At 41.0% G+C, this 21,673-nt stretch overlaps 1 protein-coding gene across 4 annotated transcripts in view; it reads left to right on the top strand.

The window, feature by feature from the left end:
- The first annotated feature begins 4,910 nt into the window (after positions 1 to 4,910).
- LOC101171973 (regulating synaptic membrane exocytosis protein 1) overlaps positions 4,911 to 21,673 on the top strand; it is an 80,319-nt gene continuing 63,556 nt past the window's right edge. For all 4 annotated transcript variants that reach the window (XM_023955060.1, XM_023955083.1, XM_023955069.1 and 1 more), the window contains exon 1: positions 4,911 to 5,420. In XM_023955060.1, the coding sequence (XP_023810828.1) occupies positions 5,254 to 5,420 (167 nt within the window). In that variant the 5' untranslated portion in view covers positions 4,911 to 5,253. The remainder of the gene's footprint in view (positions 5,421 to 21,673) is intronic.

The raw sequence follows: 21,673 nt of genomic DNA, 5'->3' as shown, positions 1-21,673 counted from the left end.
TTTCTTTGACCTGATTTAAGAAAAATAGCCTAATCAAAAACCATGAAGTCCTCAAGAAGGAAAAAATATCGTCAGCAAATTATATTTAGGCTTGGGGGGGTTGTTTTTTCACAAGTTGGAAAAGGGACAGTATGAGCCATCCCGACCTTTTCCCTCAACAATCACAAACAAATAAATCTGAGTTTCATGGAACAATCTAGTAACAAATCTGGTCTTTGGATGCTTCTGTAAGCAGTACCTCGAATTCAGAAAAAAAAAGCACTTAGACACAATAACATTGTCTTGTTGTGCATCTCTAAAATCGGTTGTTTTGAAGGTGGAATTGATATTTTCTGACTTAAAGAAATGTAAATATTAGGGAGGCCTGAAGCAGGTACAGAGGCAGTGTTAAAAATCAGCAGTTTGTGGCGATTGCATCGTTTATGGAAAAAAAATCCAGTGTCCGATGTTTTCTTTGTTTTGCTGCCCTCTACTGAATAAATTGTATAACTGCAGGTCAGTCCCATTTTAGATTAAAACCCCACTCTAGTGAAAATTGTGTTTTTAAAATGTTCTTGTGGCATTTTTCTCACGATGGAGGACATTTATAAAGAAAATTAAGCTTAAAACTGCATTGGAGTATTTCTTTATTCAAATCGTTTGCAATCAGGAGTAGATGAAAAAAAGGCTGTTTGAAAAAAACCTTACCAGTATTTGTGACTTTGTGTGGGTAGACCACAAGCTCTATGTTTTGCATAAACAGAGAGCTCTCAGCAAAGGAGAGGCAAAGGGGGGTGGGGTTGCTTAGAAGTGGATTTCCAAGGAAACTTCCTGCTGCTCCCTTCTGCTCTGCAGAAACTATGACACAGGTTTTTTTTAGTTTGGCTAAAAACGGCACAATTGTTATTAAAAGACCACTGGGAACACTTTCATAATAGATCAAAAGATGATTAGAGGGGGAATTTAAAGATTTGGACCTGGACAAAGTGATGGTCATGTGGTCATTTGTTTTGTGGCCATCTCAAGCTGTTGTTAAAATTTAGTCAAAACTGAAGAAAACCCCATTGCAAATAAATGGGTCCCACTGTGACCTTCTTCAGCAGCTTCTCTGACAATAGGGTGTCTGGTTGGTTGTTTAATGATCACTGTATTTTTAGTTTGTGGCAGAAGATCCCCCGGATCATAACGTGTTCATTTTCCACATTTCCCACCAGATGTGCTTCTCATCTTGAGACCGATGTTTCTGTAGAGCAGGAACGTCCAGCCCTAATCCTAAAAGGGTTGCCGTATTCCTTACTCTCCATCTACCCCTGCCCTCGCAGTGAGTGTCCGACTGGACACACCCGATCCAGGACAGCAGCAGGAGGAAATCTCTGCTGCGGAACAGCCACTTGCTTTTGTGCTCAACGTACATCAACTGCTTGTTGGGAGGTGTGTATTTTTCCAGGGTCATCTTTGCAAAGTTTAGGATCTGCTGGATCGGACAGGAGTTGTAAAGGAGTTGTAAAGTTGTAAAGGAGTTGTAAAGTTTACAGGAGTTGTAAAGTTTACAACTCCTGTCCGATCCAGCAGATCCTAAACTGATCTCCCAGTCAGAGCCGTTTCTGTGCTGACCTTCATTTCCAGTCATTGGTAAGGGTTTCTGATATCACACGTCTTGTACCTGCCATGCTACCATCTAACACTTCTTTGGTTTGTCCTGCCTGATAATTTCATGAAGCTTTTTGGTGCTATCAGCTATCTTGCTGTAGAGCTAAGGTCTCTGCTTTTTCATCCTGGATGGCAACTCTTGTTTGGTCCTTTGCCTCTTCCTTGCTCCAAGTGTTCTGCCTCAGGTTGCTGAAGTTAGGGATGGAAAACTACTGTGCATTGTGAGGAAATTCCTGGTCTGAAAGTCATCAATCATCTTTTGATCTATATTAAAAGCTCTCCCACTGGTCTTAATTAAGATGATGCCATTTAATATGCCAATCAAGCCTCTGAGTTGTGGGTGGGACTGTTGGCACGGAGTAAGTCCACCCCCATTTCCCATCACCGATCTGTTTACACTCTCTCGTGCTAGCTTAAAGCTCCTCACACCCCAAACTTAACAATAGCAGTGCAACAAAGATGGCGAGCAATGTTGGAGCTATCCAGCCGTACAGTCTTAAAGCCAGATGACAGCTCAGATGAGGAAAAAGAAGACTCACATGGATCTGTTTGTGTCCATGCATCAGAATAGAGCAGAGCAGGGAGCTTGTGGCCCGCCCAGAGTATTTTCCTATGTCACAATTAAGCTCTTTTTCAAACCACATTTTTTTCATCTGCTTCTGATTCCCTACATTCATTCATTCATCTTCTTGGCCGTTTTTTCCCCTTTTGGGGTCACGGGGCTGCCGCAGCCTATCCCAGCCCCTCGTGGGCGAAGGCAGGAGACATCATGGAAAGGTCACCAGTCTAATGCAGGGCCACAATCACATACCCATGCACACTCACATTCACAGCTATGGACAGTTTAGAGTAACCAATTCACCAATGAGGCATGCGGGAGGAAGCCGGAGTCCCACGCGTGCACAGGGAGAACATGCAAACTCCACAAAGAAAGGTCCCCCATTGGTGTAAAAATGCCATAAGAACATGTTGTAAACACCATTCACATCAGAGTGGGTCTTCAATGGCGAGGGTTTCTTTCTCCTTTTGGTCTTACAAGTATGGGTTCCAGAAACTATTCATATGTAGAACTGATATTCTTAAAAAAATATTTTTTTCCTGAATTGGTCTTGAAGCATTTTCATAGTTTTCAATCTGCCTTATAATGGGATACAAGTTCTCTGGTCTCACTTCCGCCATTGGTTTGGTCTCACTTTGATCTCATTGTATTTTCTGGAGAAGATGTTTGCTGACTCAGGTTAAAGCTGCAGTTCTCTGCTGTTTTCCCGCCTCTTTTCTAATCAAAGCCAATCACAATCCCAGAATTGGTCTGGTGGAGACATAAAACAAACGAGTTGAGTGATCCTCTGCTGCAGTACTCCAATATGCCCACTAGATGTCAGTGTTCCATCAGCTGTGAATTCTCTGAAGAGGAAAATAAATACCTTTATTTAACTAAATATTTGTTTAAGAAATTCAGATTAAGGCTATTTTTTACTTGAGCATAGTACACATTTTAAGTTTAAAGTACGACATAATAATCTTATAATCAAATAAATAATCAAATTAAGAACATTTTTCAAAAATAAACTTATTTCTTCTCGTTTTGGATTTAAAAAGTTCATAACTTGTTTCTATTATATTGCTTTTTTGTTTTATCTTTGACTGAAATTTTTAATGACATATGATATAGTTATTTTTTGATCGTTTATAGTTCCAGAATGACTCACTGCAGCTCTGACTCTAAACTCCTGACTCCAGAGTCCCTCTGAAGTTGTGAAAGACCGTTTGGCTCATGTTTTCGCCCTGGTTCTGGCTGCTGATCTTCAGTCACGACATAAAATGATGATAAAATCCTGCAGCAAGAGACGCTGACTTCATTCCAGTTGACGTCATCTGACAGAGTCTAACTGAGTCTAGACTGGCGCCATCTGCTGGATGCACTGCGTCCCTGATGTGACATAACAGTGTGATCAAAACTGTATTTTCTACTCAAAATTGTTGCTTTTTACTTGTAATATATATATATTAGAACGTATAAAAAAGACAAATAAATAAAATACCTAAATAAGTAGAAAAACAAAAAACTTAAAAAAAAAAAATCAATTATATTACCTTTCCGACAGAATCCGAAATTTATTTTATCGGATAAGAAAATGCAAATAAAATGCTGTTAAGCCAATAAAAATATCTATCTTGATGTGTCCTCAGTGTATAGGTGTTTTTATTCCTCCAATTTAATCATTTACCATGTCCTTTTATACAAAGTGCATTAAAAATTAGATACATAGTCGTGCTTATATCTTTGTTAAATAAGAATTTAAATGTTGTATACCACACACAGAGATGCTTATGGTTGCATGGGTATAAAGATAAAATAACTTCCAGACTTGAAGACTAACCCAAAAAAAGAGCGTTTAAGAATCTGGTTTTTGTGTGTGTGTGTGTGTCTAGATGCCTAAATAGAATTTAAAAAATTTCATTTAACTCTCCCAAATGATTTTTTGTATCACTTTTCATTCAAAAATTACTCAACAATGTACACGCAAAACGATCTAGTGAAATAGTTTTCAAAAATTAAATGTAAAGTTTTTTGTCTGCATAAAATTTATCATAATTAAGGAAAACGTGTCCCATATTTGAAACTGTTCTGATTGTACGTTCTTCTAATCCCTAGATCACTTTAGAACTTTATTTTTGTTTTAGTCGTCCAATTTAGAGTACATGGGATTAACACTTTCGATATCTAAATAATAAAAGTGATAAAGGACACTGATAAAAGTTAGTTTCTAAGGAAAAGTTTCTAAGGGAAATTTTACTTTGAAAAATAGACGTATACGTTGTTATTCTTTCTAAATGAAATAAAATATGATTTTAAATCTATTATGTGGAGCAAAAACCTAATTTCACGCTCAGTTTTTCCGAAACTGATACGTCATAATGAGCTAATAATGTGGCCTTTTGAGTTTTTTTTAAATAAAAGTGCTTTTGAAATATTTCGTTTTTATTTCATTGCTTTATTCATATTGTGTTTGTAAAGAAACAGTCACATTTTTCCGTGTTTGGTCAGGAAATGCAAAGACAAAGGCGGAAGTGAAGGAGCCACTGTCCTCGGTGCTGAAACCAAACCGAACGAAAACTGAAAGACTGGATCTGATCCCATTCAGTGTACCGAAAAACTTCTTAAATATCGCGAGAAAAGGGTCTCAAGTGTTAGCTTGATGCTTGATTTGAGCACAAATGAGTATAGTGGGTGTGACCGCGAGCGGATGAAACACCAGCGCGTGCCACGCTAAAGCCTGCACGCGGTGCTGGAGAGAACACAGTTCACACGACGGTGAGCGAGTGCCTTGGAGCGAGGAAGCAGTGCGGGCTCCTTCAAGAGTCCAGCAGTACGGCGGCTGAACTCGCGCGGCGCTGGGTTCCCCGTGAGCCCGCCGGTGTAGGGCATACGGGAGGGGGCTCGACGACGACCGGCGCGTGGTGGTGGGAAACACCCCAAAACGATCAACCGCAGGTGCCTCCAGCCATGAGCGGCTCGCGCTGTTCGCCGGAGCCGCTTCGCCCGCGGAACACGACGTGAGGTGGGGCTCCTCGGAACCACACGCTGAGGAGGGAGGAAGGCGCCTAGTGGTGGTCGAGAAGATGTCCGCCTCGGTGGGGCCCCAGGGCGGCCCTCGCCCACTCGCCGTGCCGCTGTCCATGCCGGACCTGCCGGACCTGAGCCACCTGACCGAGGAGGAGAGGAGCATCATCATGGCGGTGATGGCTCGGCAGAAGGAGGAGGAGGAGAAGGAGCAAGCCATGTTGAAGTAAGAGCAGCGGTTTGGTTTGGAGTCCTCCCCCCCCCCGGAAAAAAGCCGGTTAATCACCACTCAGCGTCATCGGCGAAAGGAAACCGCACGAGCTCGGGAGGCGCTCGTGCCGCTCTGGGTAGCCGAATGTTGTTGGAATCCTTACATTTAAACATGAGAAGGGTGACACGCCTGACGGGTGTGGGTGCGAGTTTTTTTTTGGGTGGGGGTGGGGGGTAAATCAGCACCCTCTCGTATTGTTATGAAGTGTGTTTGGTGGGGCTCGTGTGTGTATGTGTGTGTGTGGTGGGGGGGGGGGGGGGTAACCACCATGACGTGATGCTGTAGACTACGTGCACGCGCATTCACGTGTGACCAAAGTGGGGGAAAAACAGTGAAAAGGAAACAAAATGAGATTAGGTTTTCGGGAGGTGGGGGGCCAGACACAGAGGTGGGTGTGGTTGAGCCAACCAGGCCTGAAAGATGACAGACACGTGTACTCGTGGGAGCTGAAGAAGATGAGGGAGGCACGAGTGAAGAGGGTGATGAGGTGGGGGTGCGGGGGGGGGGGGGTCGCCACCTGCATCCCCCACCTCAGCTTGCTCTTCTGCCTGCAGCCCGAGGGCCTCCATACTCTAGTAGGTCCAGATTTATGGACCATTGTGTTCTGATCAGAACCCTGGTGCTAATAGACCCTCACAGAACCAGAACTGAGCCATAGGTAGCTGGAACTGGTCCAGAACTGCTATTAGTATCAGACGTAGCAGGCCTTGTAGAGGTGTTTGAACGTTAGGATCTTGTATCAAATGCTTTTATTTTGGTAAGATAGACCCAGAATCATTGGGATACTAATGCTAATGAAGACTGTAGTCCAAGTTTTACATTCATCAGAACTGTAGTGTATCATGGTGACAGAAAACTCTCCAGTGCTATCAAAAACATGCCTTATGCTACGTTCACACCAGGCTCGGAAACGCGCTGAGCAACCACTTGCAATGAAAAGTGAATGAAATGCGCGTTTCGGGCTCCTACATTCAAAATTGTTATGTTCACGCGTTGCTACACATGTTTTTAAGTCAGTTTTTCAGGCTCTAAAATGCATGGCATTTGAAAGGACATTGAAAGTTAAGCCAGTTTCACTTTGACCAATCAGGGACTCAGATTTGATAGTGACGTTTGGATGGCGTCCCATTTTAAGTTACTGAAGTGCCAACCATTTGAAAATTGATTAGGAAGGAGAAATTAATAATTGTGGTTTGTGCCCGGCCAGAATTCTATGACACCAAGTCTTTCATTTATCCGAATAGATCTGTGATAGAAAAAGCCTGGATCAAGATTCGCAAGATTTGTATTTTACCTCTTCAACACTTCACACAGGGCCTCTTCCAACTGTGACTACATGTGCTAGTATAGGGTAGCACCAGTCCAGTGTGAGCACTGAATGCTAAAAGTGTCTCTTGAATGTGCATCACATGCCCAGTATGTACTTAACAGTAGCCACGTGCTCTCAAACAGGGGTTGGCAGTTTTTGGGTTGTCTGAACCCATGGAGGATTGTAGTAATAGTGGCCCGCATCTCAAAGGGAGCTCAGGTTACAGTTCCCTTGTTGCTCGTGGCGGTCACTTTAAAGACTCTCCCCAATGACAGTTGTGTTTTTGTGTTTTGTCACATTTTCCGATGTAGGCATATCTAAAGAAAATTAAGATAAAAACTGTGTTTTTGAGTATTTCACATATAATTGTGAATTAAGAGCAGACGAAAAAATGCACAAAAAAAACAATCATCAGGCCACAACTTCCCTGCTCCACTTCATTCTAATGCATATATTTGCAGACAAATTGATCCATTAATGGGTTTCATTTCCCTCGAATGTGCTGGTATCTGGCTCAAAACCTGTGCAGTTTCCAATATTGCTCACCTTTTTTGTTGCACTGGTAATGTAACGTTGGGGTTGTGAGGGGCTGTAAGCTGGCGGCAGAGCGTAAACAAAGGGATGTCGGCAAATGAGCGAGCGCTGGCTTACTTCTCACCAACACAACTCAGTGAAGTAAATTTTTAATGAACTTCTACCACTCTGCAGAAACCATGTCTTAGAAAACAACACAGGGTTTTGATTTAGGCTAAAAACAGCAAAACCATCATTAAAAGACCACTGCGAACACTTTTAAAATGGACCAAAAGACGTTTGGAGTGGGACGTCGTGAAAATGATATGTACGATACGATTGTCGTGTTATGTTAAACTGAGTTTCAGCAACTAATCATTTAGAAATAAAACTTGTTCACTTGTTGAGTTTAAATATGTGTAGCATTGCTTTTTGTTGCACATATTACAGAGAAAAAAATATAGCTTTAATATAGCTTGAAAATAAAAAACAAAACAAAATGAATATACTTTTTGTAAATTAAAAGTAAAAATCAAATATTAATTTTTTGACACAATCTGTGTTTACTTTTTTCTGTCTGGGTTTTCTACACAAACTACGCTTGGATCTTTCTAATTTCCTTATTTTCAACAGTCAGGCTGCCAGCACAGAGTGAACACTTAGCTCCTTGCACAGTGCAATGGTTTTGGGGGTGTTAAAATAAAAAGAAAACAAATGTACATTGTGCTTAGGTCTCGCCTATTTCACCCTTACTTACCATAACCTGTTTAAGTGATTGCTACGACTTGTCACTTGCAGTATCTATGGAGGAAGAAATGTGTATGAATGTTTTCAGTCTACGGGCTCACAGAGTGGTCTACAATCTTAACATTTTATGTGGGCCACCTGTGGACCCCATACAAGTTTGCCCATTTCTCACCTGCAGACAGTCTGTATTCCACCCCTTACGGTCAGTTGTGACCAAGGTAATAACAACACAATGATTCAGTCGCTCCAACTGGACTTGCTATCGTTTCATCACTTAAACACAGGAGCAAATACCTAAAGACATATGGCTTGAGATGTCTATGACTTTATTCCAGAAACTTAGAAATAGCTATAAAAAATAATCAGAATTCTAACTTCAACAACCCATGTGCCTTTTTCTATTAAAATTAGTTTCCATCAGAACTCGGTGTGTTTTAAATATTTAAAATCAAAGGTTTTTGTGTGAAGGAGAAAAGGAGCAGAACTCAATAATGAAGCTGCTTCCTTGTTTTTCTACATCACTGAGCATAACTTTCATGTGATAAAATCATAAAGGGATAGATGAAGGGAAGAGATTTTATCCGATTATGGTTTGGTTTTTGTGCATAAACTCAAAAGGGAGTATTAATGACAATATGTGGAGAAGAGAAAATAGGGTTCCCCGGCCAAATCCATCTACTGTCGTTGACTCTGGGTCACCAAAAGTCCTGACTGGGATCTGAAAATGTTATCCGAGGGCAGGCAGAAAGTTGGTTGGATCAGGATCTACAAGATAAACGAATTGGACTTTATGGATTAGTTACAAATGCCCTTACGGGTAAACACTGGCTGTCTGTGGGTGAATATAGCACACAGGTGGCCCGCAAAATCAAAGTTGTGAGTCTGTTGGGCGCAAAATGTTCATTCACATTTTTTTTCTAGAAACAAAAGATCATAGTGAACACTTTAAACATGCAGGGTAAAGTAGGAAAGCTGCAGGCAAAACGTGCTGATTATTATGTTTTTTGGAACCCCCCTGAAATCTTGCGGACTGCCGAAGCGGCCCGTAAGTGCTTTTCATGTGATGAGTGCTCCTTGCATGTTCCATACAGGTTTGCCCATTTTTCGTCTTCCATTCAAACAGAAAGGCAGTTGTGACTTAGCCTTTCGTAACAACTAATGTGGCATAGCAGCTAAGTATGATGCCATCACCTGTACATCATAGGTGCATGCAATTAAGGCTTATGAATACTTCACCACACACATGCTCAACAATTGTACGCTCCATTATCAACGAGCCTAAAGGGAACTGGAAGAAACACCTGCGTTTGCCTAAAAGTCCTACTCCGATCATCTTTTCGTCTATTTTCAAAGCGTTCCCAGTTGCCTATTAATGATGATTAGGCCGTTTTTTTACAGGTCGATCTTCATTCCAATACTCACCCTTGGTTATGAGCTCTGGCTCATGACTGAAAGAACGAGGTCCTGAATACAAGTGGCTAAAATGAGCTTCCTCTTCTCCCTTAGAGATAGGGTGAGCAGCTCGGTCAGCCGGAGAGATCTCTGAATAGAGCTGCTGCTCCTCCACATCGAGAGGAACCAGCTAAGGTGACTCGGGCATCTGGTCCGGAGACCTTCTGGACACTTTTCATGGGGAGGTGTTCCGGGCATGGTACAATGGACAAAGGCCCCGGGGAAGACCCAGGACACGCTGGAGAGACTACGTCTCTCGGCTGGCCGGGGTACCCCTAGGGGTCCCCCGAGAGGAGCTAGAGGAAGTGGCTGGGCATCTTTGCTTAGACTGCTGCCCCGTAACCCGGTCCCGGACATGTGGAAGAAGATGGATGGATGGATGAAGATAGAGGATGAATAATATTTTATATAGGAGTAATAAATATATTAAAAGTGTTAATGATGTTTCACAAGTTTATGGTCATCATGGCCTTCTAGCCAGTGCAGAATTATATCTGCCAGGCTTATCTGCAGAGTCTTTTCTATTGTCAATTGAATCGGTTAGTTCAAAAGGGGCCCAAGTCCACAATTTTTCAAAATAGAGATATTATATGTTCTATGGTCTTCAAGGGAAAAGCCATCTGATTATGTGCAAAAAAGTCCCAAGTCCGTTGTAATGTCTTGACTATGCTTGACAATTAAAATGCATTAAGTGCAAATTTCCTGGACTTGGGCCTCTGTTGCATGGGTTTAGCTTTATCCCATAGATGGCAGCACTAGTTATCCAATATGGCAGCACCCCTGTTTAATTCAAGACGGGCCCAAGTCCAGAGACTTTAGTTTGCTTGTCCTCTGAAATTATAAAAGTGAGGTGCTTCATATTATAGCATTTGTAAGCTAGGAACTGGTGCTAAATCTGGGTAAAGTATTAATCATTTGGTGTAGAATCCCTTTAAGCTATGCAATTAAAATCATTTCCTGGAAAACCAAACCTCTTGGACTTGGGCCCCTTTTGAACTAACCGATTCAATTATCCATAATGATCTTTTAATGCATTTAACTGCTAAAATAGATATTCTGCCCATGTTGAACACTCCCAGTGTGTTTTTTTGTAATTCCCAATGCCTGTTGGAAAAAACTTGGCTGGAAGATCTCAGCATGAGAGCATTCTTGACTTTGAACTCCAAACAGTGTCATAGTTGTGTTTTTCAGGGACGTGGGGGGTGATAGTCGCTCCGCCATCAAGAAAAAAATGATCTGAAGTTTTCAATAAAATGTCCCCTTTAACCCTCTAACCCCAGGAGAAGCATAAGGAGACTGTGGTTGCCATGGTTACGGGTTAAAGTAGCGCTCATATATGAAACGTAAAGAAGGATTCTTCCCTCAGCAGAGCAGGTGGTCTGGCGCATCTCAGCAGCAGTGATGGTTCACATCCGAAAGGAACATTCTGTGCTTCTCTGTCGGCTCATTTTCCCCTCCGCCACCTCTGTCCGGTGTGAGAACGGAGCACCTGCCCACGATAAGGTCTTTATCTGTCCTGACAGCAAACTGAGCTGGGACATCTGCTGGGGTCGTCGGGGAGCGGGGACCTGGGCCTCCCCTCGCTGATATACAGAGCAGCAGCTCAGCTGCTGTGAACATGAAAACTAAATCTCTCTGAAGGTTCAAGGAGTTCTCTCCGTGCTGGGAGCCTCTGAGGTTTCCCAAAAGTAAATATAGAAGTTTGATTTAAAATATTTATGACCTCAGCAGAAAGATTGTACACACTTTAAGGAGCGACTTGTAGAGTTGTGGACTGACTTGATTTGGTAATGAACATTTTAGCACCTTTCATTTACAGCAGATGGGCTGAAGATGCACTCAGGAGGTGGGGTGCAGACGGAGGAAGAGAAGCACGGATTTAGAGGTTTTAAGGATTAGAGAAGAATGGGATGATCTACAGCGAGAGGTCCTAGACTCCCACAGACAGCAAATCTGCCTCTACCAGGGCTCCCCAAAGCCACAGGAAGCATGAAAAGGGCAGCACAGCCTTGCTTCCTGTCTGCCGCCTGATAGAGCTGCACAATGCAGGAAACACCTGCAACTTGACTCCCCATCCCAGACACAATTTCAAAACTTATGTGGAAGTTCTTAATTGTTTGGTATCATCAGTAAACTTTGTAAGAAATGAGAGAGACCTGCATGAGGAGCGATCCCAGTTAGGGTATGTTCACGCCAGACATGTGACACGTGTTCTTGAACATGCATTTCGCCCATGAATACCATCAGATGACATCAGATTATTTGGGAAACTTGTTACAGCCCCACCGCCAACAGTTTTCCATTATGCTGATGCTAAAAACCAAAATCTTCCTCTTGTCTGGTTCACATTCAGTATCAGATGGTTGTTTTTACAGAATGTCATAAGGCTATCCTCAAGTTCTCTGTACTCAGCCTCCGATATCCCCAACTAAGAAATCCTCCATCTTTCTGCAGATGAAAGAACTGTGGACATGGTGGGGGGAAAAAGCTGAAATTTCCATCCCCATCTTGAACTGTTAGTTTATGAAAAGAAATTACTACTAAAAATAAAATCACTAACAAGATTTGGGGGTCAAGTGTCCAAATGGAGCCAAAACTGGGTTCACTTTAGATAAAACACGGAAATGTGTATTTTGAATAGACTTCCAGGTTTCTGAGAGAAAAATGCTAATCCTGAATTATAGATCAGCTCTGAAAATAGCGCTCACTTGGAGGCAGTTATTGAAATATTTAAGGATCCGGTTCACTGGCTGCTGTTGATCATTTAAATCTTTCTTCTTGTTAAACCAGTTTTAGCTTTGACACATTTCTGAATTCAGCTGATTACAGGACACTGGTGCGTGTTTTTCACACCTGCAATCAAACATAGATGCATAATTTTTCAGAGCGTGTGAACAGTAGTCTCTATAACGAGAAAATAAGACAGTTTTCTTTGACTTACAGTCACTAACTTAATCGGATTAGTCTGACATTTTATTTAGTATTGATTCAAAACTATAAGAATAAACTCAGTGCAGTTTAACTAACTTATGATAAATGGTGTGTATTTGCATAGGACTTCCTTCTTAAGCTGCCAGGGGTGTCAAGCATCAATGTTAAGGAAATGTACAGACGCTATCGGTGGTTCCCGCGGCACAAATTGAGCGTTGGGCATGTCAGGTCTGTCCAGCAGCAGTGCAATTTGGGCATCATGGCGCCTCCAGAGTCCAAGACAATGTGGACAATTTGTAAAAAATAACATAAAATTCCTTTTTTTTCACATGATAGATTATTCAGATGCTATGCATTGTGGTCTATTTGCCAATCTACTGAGCACTGATACACACTGGTTTTTCGCAGAGACTTCTGGGACATTTCCAGGGCACTGAATTTTTGAAAACTTTTTTTTTGTGTAAACCTTAAAGCGGATGTGTATTGGTGTTGACATTAAAGGATCAGACAATCTGTTTTACTCAATGTGGCTTAAGCCTTTAACATCAGAGCTGTAGCTCCAGTCTATTCATTCTTCTGACTACTGTAACTCATGTGGTGCGTTGGACGCAACGTGTTTCTGGCAGCACAGAGGATTGAAAATTCTGACGCTTTTTGAAATCTTCCCTTGTTTCCAGAGTTCTAAAATCAGATCTTTTGGGAATATTTGTGTTGCTCTAACCAATCAGGAACTCTGCTTTGGTAGTGAGGCATTGATGATGCTGACTGTGGCTCCGCCCAGCTGATCCTCACCCTCACCTTATCTCTGTGGAGGAGTGCACAGCTGTCTGCACTTAGCTGATCTAGTTTGCTCCCTATTTAAGTTGACGTCTCTCCGTGTTCAGTGTTGGATTGTTTTGTATTCCACCCTGTGTTTGTCAGCTCAGTTTGTTTGGTTTTGCTTTTTACCTCCTGTGAGGGCTTTTGGTTAATAAATCAGTAGATTGTTTGACTCGTGTCTGAGCCTTTCTCTGCATCTGGGTCCTCGCCGACCAGCCCATGACTCCCCACCGTTGCACAACAGTAGCTGGGATTGGCAGCCATAACTGCCATAACAGTAAAGTGGAAAGTTCCTCTTCTTGAAAATAGTTTTTATAACATAAAATAGTTCAAGTGCAGTACAGAAACAGAGTCATCTCAAAGGCTTTGTCCATTTTGTGGCTATTGCCTGGATGAATAATTGGTCATATGTAAAAACATACGTGGAAAAAGTGAGAAAAGTTTCTTTACGGGAAACTTTTACAGCTGTATCCCGAATGAACTATGTTTAAACCACGCAAGAAGTACAAATTATCACGCAAGGAACACGTAAATCAACGTAGAACATGAACCGTGCGTAATAATTGCCCTGTTTATTATGCAATTCATTAGTGATTTGATCGTCACTTACGCAATTTATTGTGATATGTGCGTCGTATTTGCAATATAAAAGTTATGTGTCAGTAGAACTTGCGTGAATAGTCTGTTAGACATACAAGGACATACGTGGAACGGTCGTGAAAAACCACAAATTTGCATCTGCATCTAGCAAAAATCCTACATAATAATAATAATAATAATGAAATAAAATAATTACATAAATAACATAAAAACTACATAAAATACGGATAAACTGGGTACTTCTCAACAGACCTAAAATTTTGAACAGCTCAAAACTGAATTCATGTAAAGGCCCGTTGGCGGAAACCTTTGATGGAGGGCACATCGACAAATGTCAAACGCAAGAAACACATGAACTACTTATATCAAGCATGTATTACAAAAGACTGAAATTTAAAATGTGGAAATTGCGCAAAATGTACGCAGTGGCTGTGTGACATGGCCTTTAGATGTTAGACAACAGACAAAAAGTATCAAGGCAAATTTGAACAAATTAAGTTATTGCAATATCATGTATTCCAAATATTCCATGATAATTCAAGTCAATCTGGATGATTCCACAAAGGCTAAATTGTCCAAGTTGTATTTTAGTAAAAGCCTACATGAGAGGCAAACAGGTTCGGCCAAAGGGTTTGCCACTTTCCATGTTGTGAGATTTGGGAAACAACCTCGTGTTTGCATGTTAGTTCAGCTGGACCTGCTGGAGTTCTGGTTAATCAGTAGTGAGCCATGAAAGTAGCTATGACCCCTGACCTTTGCAGAGGATGAGACAAGGAGGTGACTGGTGGAGTCTGTCTGGGAGGCGAGTCAGGCAGTGTGTTGAGAGTGAGAGACCGAGCGAGGAGCCTCTTTAGTGCTTCCAGATCTCCTTCACATGAAACTTTAATGAGAGCGCATTCTGCTTGGGCTGACCAGGCTCTTTACATCTGTCTGCCTCTATCGCTCCATGTTTGCAGTCAGAAAATTGCGATCACGAGCAGCCACACACAGAGCTGGATCCGCTGCAGGAAGGGCTCCTCCTCGCTAACAGAAGATTTGACTAATGCAGCTGGGCAAGTGGAGAAAGGAATATAAATTTTAGAACATAAGGCTTCAAATGTACAGTTAAAGGTTGAAATTGCAAAATCATATATTTAATTAGTTGAAGAAAGCAGCTGAAACTGGTTAAGACCCACTCTGATAAAAATTGTGTCCTTTTAGCATTTTTTTGATGATGGAGGACATGGATAATGACAGACAGAGGGGAAAACATAAATGTCCGAGGAGAGTACAACTGGCATAAGAGCACTCAGCTGCATGCGTACGGGGAAACACTCACAGTATCAATAAACGAGTTATCTACAACAAGTGAGTCCAGAGCTATAAGCTTAAGACGAGCTGGGGGATATTCCAGAAAGCAGGTTATGCTACCTCCCACGGTAAGTTTGAGGCTAAGGAAGTTGATAACCTCAGATTTGGGTTCCAGAAATGGAGGTATGTTTCAGGGTAGGTCAAGTTGCCATATATGTAAGTGTATATATATACACTTACATATATGTATGTATGTATGTATGTATGTATGTATGTATGTATGTATGTATGTATGTATGTATGTATGTATGTATGCATGTATGCATGTATGCATGTATGCATGTATGCATGTATGCATGTATGCATGTATGCATGTATGCATGTATGCATGCATGCATGCATGCATGCATGCATGTATGCATGTATGCATGCATGCATGCATGTATGTATGTATGTATGTATGTATGTATGTATGTATGTATGATACATACAATGTATGTATGTGTAGAGATAGAGATATGTATATATGTATGTGTATATATATATATATATATATATATATATATATATATATATATATATATATATATATATATATATGTATGTATTCTTTTCTACTTCAAGCAGAAACTCTTTCTTTCGATGATGCAGCCATATTACTTTTTTGATGGACGTATAATCTTCATACGCCGTCATCAAAACTTCAGACTCCGTCTCAGTGAAGTATAGCGCTCTCTTTTTTTCTCCACGCGTTTCCATGGTGACTCCGGAAATCAGCGATCTATTGAGAATGTCTATGTACCTGCTGTGCACGCGCATTAATCCAGGGTTACCAAGTCGAGCGTAATTACGCCAACTCATATCCGGTCTTTTAGAACGGACATACCCAGAGTAAGCAAGTTCAGGCGGATTTCAGCCAGAGTTCAGGCTTAAAGTCAGGCTAGTTTAAACATGCTTCCTGGAATACCCCCCAGGTGTCTTCACAACGATGCCCACAAATGACCTGTAGACGGATCCCACTTCCTGCAGTTTAAACCGGCCCTGGGATTATGTGTGTTCATGACATGTAAAGATGTGGGAGAACGGTCTCTCTGTTAGCGTTTTCCTGTCTGTCCGCAGAGGAATGCCTGTAGTGATGGAAAGAATGACAGCTGGGAGTCAAATTCCTTTCAGCTTTGAGAAGACGAGCAGATTGTTTGAGACACTGCTGCCCTTTTCCAAGGTAAACACAGCCATCTGCAGGCTTTCTCTCTGCTGCATCATTGCGATCTGTTTTTTTTTGCCGTTTGACGGCGGGGGGAGCCAGATTTACAAAAGCTGTCACAGTGAGCACTACAGCAGAATAAGAGGAAACCACGAATGTTTGCCTTGGTTAGGCAGCCATCTGTTGATTTCTTTTTAAAAAGATTTTTCTTTGAGGCTTTTTATTTTCCAAAATGTCTTTTCTTTCTTCACCTAAAGAAACAATCTGTGTCTTATAACTGACTTCCTAAGAAGATCCCTGTGCTTTTTCTCCACTTCCTCCTTCCATCATGCTGTCTCCAGCCTCTCTCCATCATCCACTCCTCTTCTCCGGTGGTTTTTTTATAGAGAGGCTCCGGATGCATCGGCTTCTCTCCTTTGGCCCACGCTTGTTTCCGTCTTTTTTGTTTCATCCTTTGCTTGTCCTCCTCCTCTTCCCTTTAGATGGCACTTTGTCGATCCATTTCTTTCCGAAATGTAAAGACTTATGGGAATCTTTTTGTTTCTCCATCCATCCCAGTTCCCCAGCTCCCCCTCAGAGCATGAGTCAACACATCTGTTGTCTTTATCTCCATCAGAGGCAGAGCTGTTTTCTTTCAAATACCTCGGCGTTCCTCTTGGAGTGCTCGGATTATCGATCCAGAGGCTTTGTTTTTGTTCCTCGCACTAAATATAGATTTGAAGTGAAGACGGCACACCTGGTCTTTGTCTGGTCCTTACTTACGATGAATAAAAACTCTAAAAAAGAATCGCAGAAAAAATGAAGTCAGGTTTAGGACCGAATAAGACTCAAATCTTCCATCGTGACTTTAATAGACAGAATGTTGTGTTGTTTCCCCACACAAACACACAAAGCATTCATTTAAAATGACGGAGATTCTAAACAAAACAGTAGAGATGTTTATGAGATGAGCCAAAAGGGTTTTTAGACAAAAAGTATAAATTTTCATAGCTTGATAGAAATAATCAGTAAATCTATAACAAAGATAAACAAATGAACGGTTTAGTGATGTGGAACAAACTAGTTTACCTGTTTATATTTATTATGTATTTTTTACATTTTCTTTTTTTCTGGGAGAACGTCACTGCTATTTTCTGTAAGTTAATGTCACAATGTATTTATCCTAATGACCACTGAAACGCCTCTGGCTGAACCGAAAACTTCCTTGAACCTCCTGCAGTTTTTACCTGTTTAACCTTTTGACACAAGAGCTTTAGCTCCAGTGTTGACATTATTTTGCCTATCGAATTTACACAAATAACGTTATTTCAACCGGATTCAGAAGCTGAGAAATGCAGCTTTGTGCTGATACACAACACTTTAGCGAAGAGCTTACGCAATCAGCATAATCAGCTGGCCGATGTGAAAAGCCGCTGTTCGGTCGAGGATTTACAGTAGGTTAAAGAGCATGTGGTATTTAGGTGTCGCTGGTGACATCTCCAGTTAGGGTTGCACGATATGAAGAAAACTCGCGATATGCGATATTAGTAATTAATATTGCGATAACGATATAATTTGCGGTATATAAACAATTAGCAAAACAACCTAAAATATTATTCCCATTCCATTACAACAGCTTAAAAATTATACTACAAATGACCCTTGTTGACATAGGAGGCGAACATACAACATAATAGGGCGCCATCCGATTAGTTAACAACGTGAAGGGGTCCATCTGATTGGTCAAATGCAGAAAGGGATTCTTTCAATCCATTAAACACTTCAAGCTGCCATAAGATTGTTTGGCCACATCTAAGGTAACCATTTATTGCAAATTTGCTGTCTTTTGCGATATGCATATTGCACAGCTTGATATTGCGATAACGATAAATTTGCGGTATATTGTGCAGGCCTATCTCCAGTATTATAGGGGCAAACAGCAGACAATTGAACACAATTAAACTCTTTAAAAATAAGCCACATCAAAACATGACTGGCTATACTTTAAAGTCCTACTCCAATCATCTTTTGATGGATTGCAGGGGTCAACCCTGCTTCAGTAATTGCTGCTCACCTGGATCAGGTGTGTTTAGTCAATCAGAAACTGGACTAATTCCATCAGCATCTACTGAAGCAGGGTCAGCTGCAAAACAAGCAGGGCAGTAGCCCATGAGGAACAGGGTTGGTGACCCCTGATCTATTGTAAAATTCCCAGTGGGGTTTTAATTAGGATTATGCTGTTTTTAGGAGTGATCAAAAAGCACAGTCGTTTTCTAGGACGTAGTTTGTTCGGCGCAGCAGGAGCTCATCAGAAATTCGCCACTGAGTTGTGGGCGGGACTTTTGACCTGGAAGTAAGCCTCTGTTAATATCCCATCATCCCTTTTCCTGCTAGCTTACAGCCCCTTACCTTTATGTTTTACTTAGCCTTATTTTACCAGGAACTCCCATTGAGATAAGATCTCTTTTTCAAGGGAGACCCAGGCCGAAAGGCTTTACAACCACACGCCAACATTAGCGTAGCAACAAAGGGCAGCAATATTGGAGCTATCCAGCCGAACAGCTTTGAGCCAGATGTCAGCTCTTACGAGGAAAGCAAATTCGTACACTATTTGTCAGCAAGTGGATGCATCAGTATAGAGCGGAGCAAGGAGAGTTTTGGCCACTTATTTCAGTTGCTGTGTCACACTTAGAGCTTTTTCTAATGACATTTTTTAATTTGCTCCTGAACAGAGAAATACTCAGAAATGCAGTTTTAAGCTTTTTTTGTTTTATTTATGTCCATCATGAGAAAAATGCTACAAGAACTCGTTAAAAACACCAAAATTTTCTCTGGAGTGGGTCTTTAATTCAAGATTCAAGATCAACTTTATTAATCCCCGAAGGGAAATTTAGTAATTCATCAGATCAATTGCAATAGATTTTAAAATCTAATCTTTTGTTTGTTTAAACCATTTAATGTCTTTACATTACATTACAACCAGCAAGCAACTTTTATAAAGGAAACCTCCCATAACCAGCAGATGGAAGACCAGCAAAAACACAGGGAGGTGTCAGAGCTCAGTGGTAAACGCCTAAATCCAGTTAAGTGGTTGATCTTCCTCTTCGAGGAAAAGAAATTATATTTCTGAAAGAAACTCTTCTTCGTTCAGACTTTTGAAAAAAAAAAACTAAACTGGATTTGCTGTTTTATTGGTTCGGAAGGCTGGAATGTCCTGTAAAACACCAAGAGCTGAGTCATTGTGGTAACTGTCACAGAGTGTTTCTCATTTCTGTAGATGAGCTAACCGTAGTTCTTTTCCGCATTGGTTAGTGAACTAATGAAGACAAAAGATTTACCCTAAAAGCAGCTTTGATCACATGAGACTTTTATTTTCGGACATACATTTTAAAGAGTTCCTTTGAGCCGACAACACTGACATCGGAGTCAGGTTAAAAGGGCTTGTTGGTAAAATCAAGCTGTGAAAGTTGTAAAGGTGGTGTTCATGGAGACGGGGCTTTGTGACAGGTCCATCGTGTCCTTCCTGTTCCTGCTTATAGACCTAGAGACTTCTGTTTAAATAAGAGCGTCTCCTTCGAGGCATTGCTGGGAATGAGACAGAAATAGTCCTGCCACACTCACTTGAATGTATTCATGGGGTGCTAATTAATAAGTCAACGCCAAGTACTGGTGAAAACAGCGGGGCGGGGGGGGGGGGGGGGGGTGCAATTGAGGAAAGAGGACAAGAGAGGACGCTTCAGATACTTCAGTCCAATCAGAGTGCAGCAACGGTTTGTGTTGGATCAGATTTGTATTTAGTTTTTTTAAAAGGACCCAAAACAGGAGTTAAAAAAATAGCTAAACGAGCCATAAATAGGAGTATCACAAATGCATTAAAACCACAAAGTAACATTTTAAATGGTAAAACCAAAATAAAGGAGAATCATTTCCAGCAAAAATGTAACAAATATGTGGTGCAAAGCATCACGACGTGTTGGTAGTTGATAAATCCTGTGTTTTTTGACTTGTGCCATATGTTTGGTGCATCAAAGCATAAACATGATTTAGAGTGAGAACGTTGGATTTCTAGGGGAGCTTGTTTAAGCCTGATGCTGGTGATCTGCAGCGCATCCTTTCAGGGATTGATGTTGCTTTATAAAAGCCACTTGACTCGGTCACCTCCTGTGTTCTCAGACTTTAACCCCCCCAAACCCTCCAGGGAGGCAGCAGGTTCAGGCTCATAATCAATAAACACTTAGTGGAGTGAACACAAAGACCGTGTCATCACCCAGAGGTCTTCATGCTCTCTGGTTAAATGGGTCAAACAGACTCATCTTTATGATCAGATGAGTCTCAATTGAAGGTTTGAGTTTATTGAGAACGATACTTTGATGAAAACTGATTGTGGGCCTCACTTGTAACTAGAATAAGTTATAACTTGAATACGGCATTGTAACCTATAATTCATAACTTAATACCCTAAATTTAAGAATAAATAACCTTTCAAACATGTCCTATAATTTATCCGTTTCACACCAGACCTCTAGTGTTTACATTCTCTCCGCTAGCCTAACTCGTCAACCGTTTGACAAATTAACATGATTCCAGTGGATTCAGAAGCTGAAAAAAAAGCAACCTTGCGCTGATATGAAGCACTAGACAGTATTAAAATGTTTGCGCAATCAACGTAGATAAGCTGATTTTGTCACAGAGAAAAGCAGCTTTACGCGGTTATGAAAAACTTTACGTTAATCAAGTATTGTATAACGGCGCAAAGCTAATATCAAAAGCCGGTTTTTCATCTTGGAATCAGTTGATCAACATTATTCACATAAACTGTCGAAGAGTTACGGTGGGTCAAAGAGCGCCTGCTATCTAGGTGTCGTCAGCAACATCTCCGGTGTTGAAGGGTTAACACATTGACTCTATAGGAGAACTGGAGTGAGCCAATGTGACGACACATATATTACTGACTACCGGCTTTAATCAAATGGAGTCAATAAATAAAAAAATGTAGCGAACAAAAAATTTCATACACTTTATACAATATTAAGATGAACATTTTAACATTTTATTGACCAAATGTTTGTGCACACTGTGACATATAAGTCTAAGAAGGAAATTCAGAATTGGAAAAAAAATCTATCATGTACCAGTCATGCAAAAAAACAAAAAACAAAGGAAATTTAAAAACATTTTGCTTTGTTGATGTTTATCTGTTTCACAGCATCCATTAAATTTACACATTTTGTATTACGTTTAAGAAGTACAACGTTATGTTAAATAACTACCTTTAGGTGTGATATCATTGAAAGACAATTGGAAAATGGTGAATAGGCTCTGGATTATTTTTAACTGTGACTTCTTCTGCTCCAATAGTTTTAT

Source organism: Oryzias latipes, chromosome 1 (assembly GCF_002234675.1).
Source record: "Oryzias latipes chromosome 1, ASM223467v1".
Lineage (NCBI taxonomy): Eukaryota > Metazoa > Chordata > Actinopteri > Beloniformes > Adrianichthyidae > Oryzias > Oryzias latipes.
Note: the sequence above shows the minus strand (reverse complement) of the source record. Positions and strands in the feature narration are given on the sequence as shown.